The sequence below is a fragment of the Phaeodactylum tricornutum genome, chromosome 20 (genome assembly GCF_000150955.2).
Source record: "Phaeodactylum tricornutum CCAP 1055/1 chromosome 20, whole genome shotgun sequence".
NCBI lineage: Eukaryota > Bacillariophyta > Bacillariophyceae > Surirellales > Neidiaceae > Phaeodactylum > Phaeodactylum tricornutum.
Genome location: NC_011688.1, coordinates 628396 through 644921, shown reverse-complemented (window position 1 = coordinate 644921; position 16526 = coordinate 628396). Strand labels below are relative to the sequence as shown.

The 16526-nt window shown below is 50.8% G+C and overlaps 5 protein-coding genes across 5 annotated transcripts; 4 read left to right on the top strand and 1 right to left on the bottom strand.

The window, feature by feature from the left end:
- Positions 1-1261: 1261 nt before the first annotated feature.
- Positions 1262-4304, top strand: PHATRDRAFT_49118 (predicted protein; the record flags this gene model as incomplete). Its single annotated transcript, XM_002183750.1, has 3 exons — positions 1262-2196; positions 2362-4135; positions 4179-4304. The coding sequence occupies 3 exons, from the start codon at positions 1262-1264 to the stop codon at positions 4224-4226; spliced, it is 2757 nt and encodes a 918-aa protein (XP_002183786.1). The 3' UTR covers positions 4227-4304.
- Positions 4305-7254: 2950 nt separating this feature from the next.
- PHATRDRAFT_39760 (predicted protein) lies at positions 7255-8756 on the top strand (the record flags this gene model as incomplete). The annotated part of the gene is made up of 2 exons (XM_002183749.1): positions 7255-7710; positions 7809-8756. 2 exons carry the CDS (start codon positions 7255-7257, stop codon positions 8754-8756), a joined length of 1404 nt encoding a protein of 467 aa, XP_002183785.1.
- A 14-nt stretch (positions 8757-8770) lies between these two features.
- Positions 8771-11386, top strand: PHATRDRAFT_49117 (predicted protein). The gene is made up of 2 exons (XM_002183748.1): positions 8771-10216; positions 10307-11386. Exons 1-2 carry the CDS (start codon positions 9701-9703, stop codon positions 11315-11317), a joined length of 1527 nt encoding a protein of 508 aa, XP_002183784.1. The 5' UTR covers positions 8771-9700; the 3' UTR covers positions 11318-11386.
- A 1656-nt stretch (positions 11387-13042) lies between these two features.
- On the top strand, positions 13043-13351 carry PHATRDRAFT_8113 (predicted protein; the record flags this gene model as incomplete). The annotated part of the gene is made up of 1 exon (XM_002183747.1): positions 13043-13351. A coding segment is annotated over one exon (309 nt), but the record flags the coding sequence as incomplete, so codon positions are not given.
- Positions 13352-13860: 509 nt separating this feature from the next.
- PHATRDRAFT_49115 (predicted protein) lies at positions 13861-16473 on the bottom strand (the record flags this gene model as incomplete). Its single annotated transcript, XM_002183608.1, has 1 exon — positions 13861-16473. One exon carries the CDS (start codon positions 16471-16473, stop codon positions 13861-13863), a length of 2613 nt encoding a protein of 870 aa, XP_002183644.1.
- Positions 16474-16526: the final 53 nt, after the last annotated feature.

Sequence of the window (16526 nt, the reverse complement as noted above, 5' to 3'; positions counted from 1 at the left end):
CTGCAGATGTATGGGAGATTGCTTCTTCTTTCCCCAAAAATTCAACTCATGCTCAAAAGAAACCAGAGATGCACTGGCCAAAGCCCTGGAAATTGCTTCGGCGGAAGGCAAATTTCCTCTTGTGCAGCGCGGTTGGGATGGGAAGATCAAAATTTCCGACGAACGCTCGACTGTTAGCAAAGTCGCACATTAGAACTGAAGACAGTCTTCACATTGGCTCACATCCACCGTCAAAATTTCCGACAGAACCGGAACGTTGGCTCACGTCCACCATCAAACCATCAAAATTTCCGACAAACGCTTGACTGTTAGTAAAGTCGCACATTAGATCTCAAGACAATCCTAATGTTGGCGCACATCCAACCATAAATTTCCGACGAACACTTTGGCAAAGTCGCACAATAGTACCCAAGATAATCTCAACGCTAGCTCACATCCACCATCAACATTTCGGACACAACCTCAACGTTGGGTCACATCCACCATCAAACTTTCCGACGAATGCTTTGGCAAAGGCCCAGGCTAGAACTCAAGACAATCCTAACGTTGGATCACATCCATCCATAAAATTTCCGACGAACTCTTTGGCAAAGGCCCACATTAGCACCCTAGACGATGTCAACAGCTATTTACGGACCGATTCTCAGTTGACTGTGCATTTCGAGATTTTGTCGCGTCCACAGGCAATAACTGTGAGTTGCGTGCCTTCAATGCACAGAAATACTGCAGCATATCCATGTAACGAAAATGAGTAACAATCGGAGACCTAGCCAAGAAATGTGAACGCCCCAGAAAGACAGGAAGAAATTGAACGTTGTCTGCGCTTATTCTCAATCTAGCTTACCGACTTTCTGCTGCCAGCAAATTCCCTCTGTAGAGATGCTACGCTTTGATATCTATGAAACTACGCAATAGGCTTAGTGTATAGGAAGCACCGCCATTGTATGCTGAGTAACTGTTGATCCAACTCCTGGTAAGGACAGCGTCTTACCAGAAGTTCAATCGCCTACTGCTAAACTCCAAGTCGCTTCCGTCCCACACACAACGAATCACAGCCCCACAGTCCCTACGAATATCCAAGAGTACATTGTAGACTCATAATCTTCGTAGTTCATCGTTTTCCTTAACTGTGATCTCCATCGTCGTTTTGTGTTCTTCAATAGAACTACGAAGCAACCCCTCCGTCTTTCAGCTCCCACCCCTGCCCTACCGCCCATCCGCCTTCTCTTCAGTCCTGATGTCGACCTCCGCCCAGTTCACAATGAGCGACTTCCCTCACAAAGTCCTCGATCCAATCGCCACCACCACCGTTCCGCCGACCTACGCCACTCTCAAAGTGGCCCAACGTCAACTCAGTACCAACGCCGCCGCCATCCCTACGCTCAATGGTGGTGGCGCCCACGGCCACATGGCCCTCACGCTTACCGCCCGCGCCTACGCCGACATCAGCGACGTCCCATTCGACATTCCCGTCGCCCCTCCGGCCAACCCTCCCGTCGGCACCACGCAACCGCAAATCACCGAGTTCAACCGCATCCACCAACGCAATGCCGACGTCTACAACCTGTACGTCGCTGTCAATAATGCCCTCCGCCAGCAACTTCTCGACGCCCTCCCGAAGATTTACGTACGCGCCCTTGCACATCCCATTTTCGAATTCAGCACCGTTACCTGCCTCGACCTCCTTTCGCACCTCTGGACCAAATATGGTACCATTAAGCCTGCCGACCTCCAGAAAAATTTCCAATCCATGTACACCCCATGGAACACTGCCGAACCCATCGAGACTGTTTTCTTACAGCTTGACGAAGCTATCGCGTTTTCCATCGACGGCAACGACCCCATCTCCGAGGCCGCCGCCGTTCGTGCCGGCTACGACGTCCTAGCTCACTCCGGCCTCTTCCCTCAGGACTGCAAAGACTGGCGCAAATTACCCCTTGTTTCTCACACCCTTGCCAACTTCCATCAGCATTTCACTCTCGCCGACGAAGACCGGCGCCTCACCGCCACCACTGGATCCCTTGGCTACGCCAATCTTCTCGCGGCCACTCCCTCTCTGGCTCCAGCCACGGTTTCCGACACCCTTAGCCTTCCTTTCTCCGCGCTCTCTGTGTCCCAGACTTCCGTCTCCTCTCCAGAAATGACGTATTGCTGGACTCACGGAACCAGCAAGAACCGGCGCCACACAAGCGCCACGTGCAAAAACAAGGCCCCTGGCCATCGCGACGACGCGACGGCCACCAACACTCTTGGCGGATCAACCAAGATTTGGACTGCCCCCAGGCCTCCTGAATAGGAAGGAGGGACGGCTACGCCGACGATTAAAACTAGTAATACCGATTCTTTACATCATATTACTAGTCTTAATTCGTCTGTAGTCCCCTCCCCGCCTAGTACACACACCTCCGCCATTGCCGACACTGGCTGCACCGGCCACTACATTACGGTCGACTGCCCTCACACCCACAAGCACCCAGCAAACCCCAGCCTCGCCGTCCGTGTCCCAAATGGCGCCGTCCTCCGCTCCAGCCACATTGCCACCCTGGCCCTGCCTGGTTTCTCCCCTGCCGCCTGCCAAGCCCACATTTTTCCTGGGCTCGCTTCCCATCCGCTCCTCTCCATTGGGCAACTGTGCGATGACGGCTGCACGGCCACCTTCTCTGCCACTCGCCTCGACATTCATCGCGACGCTACCCTGCTGCTCTCTGGGGCCCGCTCCCCCCACACTGGCCTTTGGCACCTTGATCTTGCCCCAGCTCCCTCTCCCGCGACGGCCCATGCCCTTGTTCCACACACACCCCTTGCCGACCGCATTGCTTTTATCCATGCCTCACTCTTCTCCCCGGCACTTTCCACGTGGTGCCAGGCACTTGACTTGGGCCATCTCGCCACCTTTCCGGACCTTTCATCCCGGCAAATCCGCAAGCATCCACCCAGCTCCTCTGCCATGATCAAGGGTCACCTCGACCAACAACGAGCTAACCTTCGCTCCACCAAGCTTCCCCCGGTCAGTCCTCCTACCACAACGACACCTCCCGTCGACCACGAGCCTGACAGGGATCCTCCCGATGCCCCACCGGTCACACGCACGCACCACGTCTTCGCTGCGCACCAGCGTGTTACCGGCCAAATCTACACAGACCAACCGGGACGTTTCCTCACTCCGTCCAGTGCAGGCCACAACGACATGCTTGTGCTTTATGATTACGACAGCAACGCCATCCACGTCGAACTCATGAAGAACAAGTCCGGCCCGGAGATACTGGCCGCCTACAAACGCGCTCATACCCTTTTCACCCAGCGTGGCCTCCGTCCCCAACTCCAGCGTCTGGACAATGAAGCCTCTGCAGCCCTCCAGTCCTTTATGACCTCAGAACACGTTGACTTTCAGCTGGCACCCCCCCATCTACACCGTCGTAATGCAGCCGAGCGGGCCATCCGCACCTTCAAGAACCACTTTATTGCTGGCCTCTGCACCACTAACCCGGATTTTCCATTACACCTTTGGGACCGCCTCCTCCCACAAGCCCTTATCACCCTCAATCTTCTTCGTCGCTCCCGCATCAATCCCAAGCTGTCCGCACACGCCCAGCTTCATGGTGCTTTCGATTACAACCGCACCCCGCTTGCTCCTCCCGGTACTCGCGTCCTCGTCCATGTCAAGCCGTCCGTCCGCGAAACTTGGGCCCCCCATGCTGTCGAAGGTTGGTACCTCGGCCCCGCCCTGCACCATTACCGCTGCCACCGAGTCTGGGTCACGGAAACACGTGCCGAACGCGTTGCTGACACCCTTTCCTGGTTCCCGACCCGCATTCCCATGCCCACCGCTTCGTCCACCGACCGCGCCCTGGCCGCCGCCCGCGACCTGATCCATGCCCTCCAGAATCCCTCCCCTGCGTCTCCATTCGCCCCCCTCGACGCCACCCAGCATCAGGCACTCACCCAACTTGCCAATCTCTTTGCCACCGTGGCCGCCCCGGCCGCCGCCGTCCCTACATCCGCTCCCACGCCTCCGGTCCGTCCTCCTGCCCCAGCACCTCCCCCTTCTCAGGTCCGCTTTGCCGTTCCTCTCGTCACGGCCGAACATGCCCCTGCACTTCCGAGGGTGCCCATTCCGGCCGCCGCACCTCCGAGGGTGCCCACCATAGCCACCTATCACTCTCGCACCGGCAACCCAGGCCGTCGCCGCCGCAAAGCACGCACACAACCGGCAACCCCAACCCTAGTACCAGCGCATCCACACAACACCCGCACCCGGCCCTTTCTTGTCCCGGCCTCTGCCAACGCTGTTGTCGACCCCGCCACCGGCGCCTCATTGGAATATCGGCACCTGCGCTCCGGCCCCGACGCTCCCGATTGGATTCGCGCCGCCGCCAACGAAATTGGACGGCTCACTCAAGGTAACCCGCCCCACAGTTCCACCGGCAGCCAAACCATGCACTTTATCGCGCATAATGCCATTCCTCCCGGCCGCAAGGCAACCTACTTACGCATTGTTGCCAGCATTCGCCCTCAGAAATCGGAACCCAAGCGAATCCGGTTTACCGTCGGTGGCAACTTAGTTCAGTACCCCGGAAAGGTTAGCACTCCCACCGCGGACATCACCACCGCCAAGATCCTGTTCAACAGTGTCCTCTCCACACCCGCGGCAAAGTTCATGTGCATAGACATCAAGGATTTCTATCTAGGCACACCCATGGCTCGCTACGAATACATGCGCATCCCGGTCCCCGATATTCCCCCGACCATCTTGGCTCATTACCAGTTGACCCCACTCATACACAACAATTCCGTTACCGTCGAAATTCGCAAAGGTATGTACGGCCTTCCCCAAGCCGGCATTCTCGCTCATGATCGCCTGGTTGAACACCTTGCTCGGCACGGCTACGTCAAGACCAAGCACACTGCCGGCCTTTTTCGCCACGTCACGCGCCCTATCCAATTTACCCTAGTTGTCGACGACTTTGGCGTTAAGTACACTGGCAACGAACACGCGCAACACCTTATCGACACCCTACAAGCGCTCTACACCATCACCATTGACTGGGACGGCACTCGTTATCTCGGTCTCACACTCGCTTGGGATTATGACAATCGAACCCTCGACATGTCCATGCCCGAATACATCGACCAAGCCCTAACCCGCTTCCAACGATCGCCCCCTCTCAAGCCTCAACATGCGCCACACCCTTGGACCCCACCGACCTATGGCGTTGCCACCCAACTCACTCCAGTTCCTGATACCACTGAACCTCTCAATGCGTCCGACAAGACCCACCTGCAAGAAATCATCGGAACCCTACTTTACTACGCTAGGGCTGTCGACTCGACCATTCTCGTGGCTCTCGGCACTCTGGCATCGGCACAGTCAACTGCAACCCAAGCGACCCTTCACGCTGCCGAACATTTACTTGACTACTGTGCCACTCACCCACACGCTACGGTACGGTTTCGGGCTAGCGACATGTGTTTACACATTCATAGTGACGCGTCCTACCTTTCCGAGTCGAAAGCCCGTTCTCGTGCTGCAGGTCATTTTTTCCTCAGCAGTCGACCCAACGATCCCAATGCTGCTCCCGCTCCGACTGATCCAGACCCTCCCAATAATGGCGCCATTCATACGCATAGCTCCATCATGTCCGTTGTTCTTTCGTCGGCCACCGAAGCCGAACTCGGTGCCCTCTTTTACAACGCCAAGGACGCCACCGCTTTCCGGGTCACTCTCGACGAGCTTGGCCACATTCAGCCGCCTACACCTATCCAGACCGACAACGCCTGTGCCTCCGGTATTGCAAACCAAACCATCAAACAACGCCGTTCTAAAGCCATTGACATGCGTTTCTACTGGGTGAAAGACCGCGTCGAACAAAAACAGTTTATTATTTACTGGCGACCCGGCCTTACGAATTTGGCCGACTATTTCTCCAAGCATCATTCTCCCGCACATCATCGCAAAATGCGCTCGCACTACCTTCTCGAACAGTCATCAACCAATGACATAGCAACTTCTCATTTGCAGCGAGGGTGTGTTGATCCAACTCCTGGTAAGGACAGCGTCTTACCAGAAGTTCAATCGCCTACTGCTAAACTCCAAGTCGCTTCCGTCCCACACACAACGAATCACAGCCCCACAGTCCCTACGAATATCCAAGAGTACATTGTAGACTCATAATCTTCGTAGTTCATCGTTTTCCTTAACTGTGATCTCCATCGTCGTTTTGTGTTCTTCAATAGTAACATTCTCAAAAAATGTTCGATCTCTGTTGATTGTGGACGTGGATGGCGTGCTTGCGTTGTTCGTTTGAATCGCAAACGGCCGGATCGAAAGCATTTCTGAGTATGACGTGGATGAGTCGTGCAAGGAGTTTTCACTCCTTAGTTTTAGGTCTATTCGGCCATCCCCATATGCTTGTTCGCGCTACCTAACGTTTGATCGAGAAAAGTTCGCGTACTAATGTACTGTCGTTAAACGATATAGGCTCTCGTGCTACAGGCCTCGTATCGCACCGTCCAATGAAATTTGCTTTGGCGTCAGTGCTGACTGTTCATTACACGCCTTCGTGTGTGCAGACCTTACTTTGGAACCCGTGCTTGCATCCACATAGTTCAGACTATCTTATACGATAACTGCTGTTCCTCAGTTCAAAGCAACACATTATTTTGGGAAAGTACTCCAAACATCTGTACTAGGTGGCGGCCAGAAGCTATAGGATCGGTTCTTGGACGCCTGAGCTTTGTATAGAATATATCGATAAGTGTTTGTTGGCCAGGAGGATTTCGATGTATCAACTCCCATGAACTTCAGAGATTTTCTTTCGTGAAGTTGTATGGAATTTCGAAATCGAACCGAAATATATATAGCGCTTGGGTCACTAAGAATGACTCGATTCCTGCTGAATTCAATTATGGTTTCTATCATTTATCTAACAAATAAATGGGAAATTTACGGGGGGCACGTGATTGGCTGGTTCCAAAACCATGTGTCCCGATCAGTGAACTGTCATTTGAACAACTAAGTAAGCGTTATTTTGTTGTAAATAGCCCTTGTGATCGACGTATGTAATTCTAATCGGCATCTCCGTCTATGCACCACGTCAACACAAAATAGATTGAGGTTCGATTCCCACACAACATCCTAATACGGCTCCTGCACAACATAAAAAGCTTCTTTCGCATAAACTCGACTGAAAGTCCCTGAAACGCAATCTTCTTGCTTCCCGTCCCCAGATTATACTCAATTATTGCTTGCACGTCATGGTTCGCCGAACACTTGAACAAACGCAAGCTCAGCAGCCTCAGCCCCAGCCCCAGCCCCCACGGCCTCGTCAGGGTCGCATTCCGGCGGCCTTACAGTCCGTTTTCTTGGCGTCTAACCGAGGAAAGACGGTGGATCGCCCTCCTCCGGGCAAAGTTGCCTACAAGGTATTCTTTCGCAAGATATTCTTCCAAAAGAAGCCGGAAGCGGAAAAGAATAGCGGCTACAAGAATGGCTACAAGAAGTGGAACAAGAAAGGCAACAAAAACAGCGGCAAATTCGTCAAGAACAACTTTTACAAAAATAACAACAACAACAACAAGCAATCACGCTTCTCGGCACCTCCGCAGAGCGTCGACAAGTCGAGTAAGATTTTGTCCAGCACGTCGATTAGTTTTGGAAAGGCTAGTAACGCCAAAAGCAAACCAACTCCGTCAACTCGTGCAGCAGCTGTGGTACGTGAAGTAGTCAATCATTGGTTGATCGAGGACACTCGTGTTCACGTTTCCATTGTATACGTAACTCACGCTCTGAGCTTTCTTCTCTTTCGCAGATTGAAGAAAAGCAGGCTATTTCGCCCCAATCCTACTTGGATGATATGATCGCGGCACGCGGTTACTCCACGGAAAAGTTTAAAACCTTGCAAACGGCCTACTATAACAAGCCCACTGCGTTGCAGCAAGCTTCCTACGACGTCTACCTCATTGATCTCGTCAAGAAAAACGGAGTGGAAACCCTTCGGAATATCTTCAAGTCCGGTGTTTCGCCCAACCCCTGTAACACTTTTGGGGAAAGTCTCTTGCACATGATCTGCCGTCGCGGTGACGTCGATTTGTTAAAGGTACTTTTGGAGTGCGGTACCAACCTGCAGGTGGCCGATGATTACGGCCGAACGCCGCTACACGACGCTTGCTGGGCGGCGAAACCGGCCTTTGCGGTTGTCGACTTGATCCTCGAACGCGATCCTCGTTTGCTGTACATGTCCGACTGTCGAGGCGCCTTGCCGCTCTCTTACGTGCGCAAGGAACACTGGTGTGAGTGGGTCCCGTACCTTGAGGCGAGGAAGCACACGTATTGGCCGGTGCTGACCAACAACACCGACACGGATAGTCAAGTTAAGGCAGAAGCACCCCCGCTGCTGTGCACACAAGGAGCCAATACCCGACCGTTGCGCGACCCCAAGGACGCTTTGACTTGCGAAATGGCCAAAATGGTAGTTTCCGGTAAGATGCAACCGGACGAAGCTCAGTTTTTGCAATACGATGTGACCGATGAAGACGACGAGTCTCGTTCTAGTAGCGAGGCGGAGGAAGACGCCGAAGAATCTGGTGACGAGAGCGGTAGTGATGAAGGAATTGGCAGTGGTACTGAGAGCGACAGCGATGATGACAGCGAGTACGATAGTGAAGACGATGCGAGCGATTTCAGCTTGGACGAAGACGAGATGGCAAGTATTCTGAATACATTGGCACCCCGGGCAGCGTCAGTCGAGAAACAGTAGCTGACATCAAAAGTCAATCACATATATGTAATTACATACGATATTTACAAATCGATGATGTGGTGTGAACGAAACGAAAAATCGTTCTTCACTTGAAAGAATTTCGCTGACAGTGAAGTGCTTTTCACCGCTTTGAAAACATTTCGTATAGAGGGAATGATTTGCAGCCAAAGTCTCTGTCGTTGCTAACGGTAACCTCATAATGTTTGATTGAGCTCCATTATCTGAAGACAGGCTTTTGCCTTCACCTGCGGTGAATGGGTTAGACCCGCGACCAGCATTTGTATCACTGGAACAAAATGTCCGCTGGCGGGCTTAATGCTATTTCCTTTTCACTGTCAGAGTGAACTTTGCAGGTACTCAAATTCTTCAGTGTCAGGAAAAGGCATCCGTCTGTACGATTCGTCTGCTTGACACTTTGAGGCTTCTTTTTGAAGCAGAAAGAAGGTTGTAGGCGTGAAGTTTGAACAGCGGTATGCTATCAACCTGCTCAATCGAATAGACAATGAATAGAAAGAACCCACCTACCTTCAGTCATTTTGTTGACCGACTTCTTTGAGCTTCTACTAACAAGGAAGCGTCGTTGTGAATTGACCGTGAATATCGAAGCTTGTACAACGGTCATTGTATCCCTTTTCCTCTTATCAGCTCGGGTTCCATAGAGATTGGGTCAATAACCATCACGACTCTCAGCTGCGCTCTCCAAAGAGCTAGGTATTCACTGTCAATCATCGAAGAAGGTAAATTTGAAATATCCATGATCTTGGTCATTTAGTGATGACTATTTTCGTTGAAGCTTTCGTGATTGCATCCTTCGGTGGATATTATATTATCAAGCGAAAGACTTATTGAAAAAGTGGGAAGCATTTATTTACATGACAATATGGCCAGCCCTATATATGTCAACTTGGCGTATCGAGGAACGCACCACGTAAACTTGAAACATGTTGAAGTTCGTTTCCACTCACCGGCCTTCCTGCATGTGGACACGCAGAACAAACATTTTGGGAATTCACTTCAGCGATCACATTTTTTACTCGGGCGGCCTTCTTGCTGTCTGCCATATTTACTCATTCGTCGCGGACATCATGGTTGATCTGAGAGCGCAAGAATCCCAAGCCCAGCAGCAGCCGGTACGATCGGGGGCTCGCCAAAGCCGCATTCCGGCAACTTTGCAGGCCGTCTTCTTGGCATCGAACCGCGGCAAAACCGTAGAGGGACCCCCACCAGAACAAGTTGCCAACAGAACTTTCTTTCGCAACTGGTTTCTTCAAAAGCAAACAAAATCAAGCAAGAAAGATTCCAGCATGAAGGTCAAGAAGAACAAGAGAGATGATATTTCGTCCAATCCTGTTCAGGGTTCCGAAACGTCGATGAACACTCTCTTTGTCAAGTACCTCACTTTTCGGAAAAATGTAATCTTGGAGAGCAAGTCGCAGTTACCAATCCCTTTCAAAGAGGTAAGTAGAAAGAGAAACTTGACATAATCGCCAACCTTTGGTCACTTGCAATGTTTCTCACATATCTCCCACCGGTGTTGATGCCGGTAGCTTGAGGAAGGTTCAACTGTATCGCCCCAGGCTTTCCTGGACACTATGATTAGCGCCCGTGGATATTCCACGGCAAGGTTTGAAACGTTGCACACAGCCTATTACAACATGCCTACTCCTTTGCAGCAAGCTTCCTATGACGTCTATCTCATCGAAGTTGTCAAGAAGGGCGGTATGGAGACGCTCCGATCCCTCATGAAATCAGGAATTTCCCCAAATCCATGCAATAAGTTTGGGGAAAGCCTGTTGCATACTGTTTGTCGTCTTGGAAACGTGGATGCATTGCGGGTCATGTTAGAATGTGGGACGAGCCTGCAGGTTTCCGACGATTACGGTCGGACACCCTTGCATGACGCCTGTTGGGCTGTCAAGCCCGCCCTGACCGTTGTTGATGTCATCCTCAGTCACGATCCAAACCTTCTCTATCTCGAGGATTCTCGAGGGGCCCTACCGCTCTCGTACATACGCAGGGAGCACTGGTGTGCATGGATTCCCTACTTCAGAGCCCGAAAGGACATGTACTGGCCAGACTTGTCGGGTCACGGAATGCCACCGCGTGAGCAGTCACCACCAGCCTTGTTCATGGAAAGACCCTTCAGCGCTCCTCTACCGGATCCCGCGAATGCTTTAACCTGCGAATTGGCCAAACTGGTCGCTTCGCGCCAGATGCTACCGGGGGAAGCGCAATTTTTGAAATATAGTATGATGGAGGAAGAAGGTTCCTATAGAAGCGACACTGAGAGCGAAGAGTTTGAAGGATCGGATGATGATGAAAGTGGCAGCGACAGTGAGCTCGACAGTGACGAATTCGATGATGAAGACGAAGATGGGAGTTATTATAGTCTGGAAGAAGATGAAATGGCGGACATTCTCAGTACGTTGACGGCACGGGCGGTGCCGTCGAAAGAGGATAAAACAGCAACGGGACAACAGAAATATTTGTTTTCCCATACCAGCACACCAAGAAATGACACCGTACCTCTACTAAAGGTGTGTGTCAGGGGACTCTAACACTTAAGCTAACAAATGTGAAAACATGCATAATAACCAAAAACCAAATGCGTTTGGTCAATCTAAACGTTTCTTTTTTTGCGGAGACACGTTGGTGAAGAACAAACGTGGCTAATTACATCGGATATGGCCGACTCAACAGTATCTCGCACGATCGCATGTACAAATTACCACCGGATTTTTGCAAACTGAGAGCAGTTTCAATGGGCGGACTCCTCGTTTCGTACGGTCTTGCATAGAGCCCAGCCCGGTCGTAGTTGGATTCCGAAGCGGGAAACGACTGTCAGACAATGGAAATTCTCATTCGCTCCTCATTTTGCGGGAAAAGGTCATTTGGGTCATTTAACGACGATCTTGAAAACCGGTTCCAAGGGAGAAACTAATACGCTCAAAGTGTTCCACGGTCATTTCTCCAATAGAACAAAGTCATTATATGTAACAAGGGACCGCAGCAATGGAATGTTGACAGAAAAGCAACTGCATGTCTTAGATGTGACCTAGATGAATGTCGATGAATGACTGTATCAGCCAATCAAAGGCTTTCATAGCTGTTCTGTCGCCACGTAAGTCTTGTGATAAGGTCGAGCAGATCCCCAGTCCCCAGTCCGCGAAAGATCCGACGTCTCGAAGTCTGGGTATGGTCATTCCGCGTACCTTTCTTACGAGGGACAACTACCAGGGTCATTTGAACTTGTTGATGCCGTCCGGGTTCCTGATCCTGCTTTGTATGCTTTTTTTAGGTTGTCAAGCCATAAAATCTCAGGCGCCGGTCGCTGCTGTAACAGACACTGATTTCGTTGTCTCGCTGTTGACGACTATCACCACCACCACCAACACTAGGTTCCCTTTTGCTATACATTTCATTACCATGACCGACAACAACAAAAGCCTTTCGGCGCATGCACAAGCCGCCGTGACCAACAGGGGCAACCCAGCTACGCTGAATCTGGATGATATCTTTGGAGACGTCATGTTCACGCCTGACGGAGACACGGTCTTCATGTCCGAACAGAAGGAGGAATTGTTGAATTCGGGAGAACGCGAGGTCACCACCATGGCTTCGAAAGCGACACAGGATGGGCAATACCAACCCGTCCAGCAAGGTGGAGGACTTTACACGACTCAGTTGTACGACAACAGCAAGCCTGCCTTGACTATGGGAGTTGCCGGAGGCATCAACGTGCAAGCCACCGCGCCCGTCCCGTACAAGTCCGCCCCTCAGGCAACCCATCACTTGCAGTACGCCGCGCCCAAGAAAAAGTCGTCGTCCAGCAGCACGAGCGGTAGTGGCAGTCGATCGGATCGTAAAATGTCCGAACAGCAAAAGGTTGAACGTCGGTACGTACCCACATAGCATACCAGAAGTACCACGAGAACAGCCAACCGTTTCTCGCCTTTTGCTCGATCACGCACCAATCTTACCTCTCGAATTCCTTTTACAGCGAACGCAATCGCGAGCACGCCAAGCGCTCCCGAATTCGCAAAAAGTTCTTGTTGGAATCCCTCCAGCAGTCGGTCTCCCTCCTTAAGGAAGAGAACGAAAAGCTCAAGACTTCCATTCGTTCGCACTTGGGCGAAGAAAAGGCCGATACCCTCATCGATAGCGCCAACAACAACAAAACGGACGTTGATGGACTCCTGGCGTCGTCGCAAGGCATCGCCAACAAGGTCCTGGACGATCCCGATTTTTCCTTTATCAAGGCCCTCCAAACGGCGCAGCAAAACTTTGTCGTCACCGATCCCTCTCTGCCGGATAATCCGATCGTGTATGCCTCGCAGGGCTTTCTCAACTTGACGGGATACTCCTTGGATCAAATTCTCGGACGAAATTGTCGTTTCCTACAGGGACCCGAGACCGACCCCAAAGCCGTGGAGCGTATCCGTAAGGCCATTGAACAGGGGAACGATATGTCGGTCTGCTTGCTCAATTATCGCGTGGACGGTACCACATTTTGGAATCAGTTCTTCATTGCTGCCTTGCGGGATGCTGGTGGCAACGTGACCAACTTTGTGGGGGTGCAGTGCAAGGTGTCCGACCAATACGCCGCAACCGTCACCAAGCAACAGGAAGAAGAGGAGGAAGCTGCGGCCAACGATGACGAAGACTAATTTGTACGCTTATTTACCAAGAAACACTGCAGACGGGAATGGATATATACACACTCAGAGGAAACGTCATAAAAAGAAATTCGCAATTCGCGCGTACTGGTAATAGCTGTATTGTTTGGTACTTTAGGATCAAACTTTATCGGACAATTTACGTTAACAGTAGGCATGCAGCCATCAAGGAATCAATGTGATCGGTAACTCCGTCGAGACGATCTATATTTAATTGTTAACTGTAAGCTCAAACATTTTTACAGTAAGCCATTTCAATTAAGTTGCTATATGAGTAGTGGAAACTACACGTCGATACCCATTGATAGTGAGAAAACCAATTTGGCATTTGCAATCAAAGCATAAATCTCTTTCATAGTCAACAAATAGTTGTCTGCACACTCACTCCATAGAGGTGACCTTCGGCCGTTCATTAGCATACAAACCTACAGTTTCTTTGAGTACCCGTGTTGCTTGTCAGTTGGCAAATTCAAATTCCAAAAGGGCGCTACCTCGCCGCTTAAAGCCGGGTGATGACATCTTGAGCCGCCAAAAATCTCCGGCGAAGAGGAGCTGCTATGTTGTATCTCCGAGTGAGGACAGTGTAGCTTGGCTTCAAACAGGAGCGGCCACCATCGGGTGGCAGTATTGTCTCCCACAGTATTACTTTGTGCACAGGGATCTCGATTGCGCAGGAGAAAACTGTTATATTCCATAGCAAGACAGAGCTTGGATTGTTTTCCAACCGGAAAGCGCCACCAGTAGTTGATCCCAACTGAGGAAGCGATACGAGCAGCTACTGACCATCCATTAATTGCAAAGGCAATAAAGTCTTCACAGTTACGGTCTCCACATGCCTCTTGTCGCATCGCACCGATAGAGTTGACGTGCGCATCTAGTCGAGCCAAGGTCCGGTGCAACGTGTGGACTGCCAAGGTCAAGTTACCACAATATGCTGCAACAGATGCTAGCTGTATATCGAAGTACAGACCGCGATGGTTTGGTGCAAAGTTGTCGGGCACATCGCTTTGGCTTTCCCCAATCATTATATCCTGATCTGGTCCGTTGGTCTCAACCAGCCATAGAAGATAGTCGCGAAACCAAATATGCAGTTTGTCTATCTCCGTGGTCGATAAGGCTCCGGAAGTCTCCACAATCCTCACGGCGTCAAGAAAGAAATACATTCCGTTCATTTCGGACGTGCCAAACGTATTTTTCACATATTTGGGTGGGTTGCCTTCCCACATACCTCGACTACAAGTGAAGTTTGGGTTCATTTTGGTTTTCGGGTCAAGAAACCGTACACGAAGATTTTCGGCTGCTTCTTGTACATAAGATTGTTTCCCTGATATTGCGTAGGCAAGTGCCAGAACAGTTGTCCTCTGCTGCATCGAGTTGAATTGTGTGCGATCAAACTGATCACTTCCTTCGCTGTACACGGCACTTCCAGGAATGCTCTTTCCATATTTCGAAAGGTAGAATCTTGACCAATTGCTGTAGCTGGACTCGTTGCTCTGAGGCCAATTAAGTGGCCGGGTATAGTCGCCGTCATGAAAGTTTTGAGAAGGGCCACAGCCGAACGGAATTGTGTTAAGAACAGACCAAGGGCCCTCGTTCAGAAAGTTGGAAGCCAACTCCATAAGCCTTCTTATCATTGGAGCTTGCAGCTGGCCACTCTGCCATTGCAACCGTAACGAATTTACCTGCTGCATGTTATAGAAGAGCATGGTATGTGAAGTGAAATTGTACAAGTTCACAGCTGCACGCAAGTCCAATCGGTCGAGTAAATTTGATATCGCTGTGCGACGTAGGCTGGCTCGAGTGGTAGCAGTGCCATGGTCTGAAAGTTCCGCATTTTTATTGCCGGAATATAATCGAGATACCCAGCCAGCTGTACCAGTTGCGGTCGCGATCGAATCTGGTTTTATGTCCACAATTGGATGAGACCGTTCAAGCTTGTGGTCCCACTTGTTTTTGTGGGATTTGTGCCATGCGCCTACAATCCCTAACCGAAGCAATAGCTCGACTTTGTTGCGACGCCCGTAAGGCAAGTTCGGATTGAAAATAGCGACAGATCGTCGATGGAAGATAAGTTGGGGTTCTTCAACTGGATTTGGCTTGTATGAGCTCAACAAGAGTGCTGTATTTTCCTCAACGAGGCGATCCATCGGTACGGCAAAGTATTTGACCTTCGGATTGCTGAGTATATCCCGTTGAATAGCCTCCCAAGCTTTGCGAGTGAGGAAGCAGTTGCCGTCGAATGGAAGAATGTAGTCTGCAGAACTTCGCAGCTTGCCATATCTGAGCATTTCATTGCGCACTCCATTGACGTTGGCAGTGTAGAGCAGTTTATCGTGAAACATGCGCTCCTCGGCCATCTTTCGACGCCCCGATCCCCTAGATGCATCAGTGTGAGCCGAATGAATTTGGTCGGCAAATTCGAACAGATCGAAACGATACGAAAGGGAGCCATAGACTTTCAAGTCGAAGGGAATGATAGTGAAGGATTCATTTGCTCGCTGAAGTTTTTGCACAACTTGCCACTCTATGTGTGGATCCACAAGCCTGTTGAGGAACCAGTGCCGAGACGTATTTGGGAAGGTTTCCTCGTGCTGAAGAATAAAGTCCACATTCAAGAGCGTTTGTTCTGAGCTATGACGTGGCGGAAGGGCATTTCCTATGGCACGTAGCAGTATCATAGACACGGGCTGAATCGTCCCCTCCCCATTTCCCTTCACGAGATTGACAGGAATTGTCGAGCTGCTCTTACTCGTGCCGAGTGAGGCAGGGAGGTAACCGCTATCCATTAAGTCAGCAATCTTTCTGGTGTTTGTGCCAATGATAATATCCGAAATCCCAGAATTACAGTGTGGATCACATGCCTTTGTTGTCAAATATACCGTCCGGTAGTTGTTGATAATGCCGGCACGAGCTTGATACCATTTCAATATGATGGTTTGCAAGACGAAAAAAAGGGCAAGCAAGAGCATCGGGCATATTTTGGTGAAGAGATAACGGGAAGGGCGACGGAGGATACCAACTGGCCTGATAGTCTTCATTGTATGTCTTCTCCGTGGACGTTGAGTATCCTCCACAAATTTGATTTCGAGAG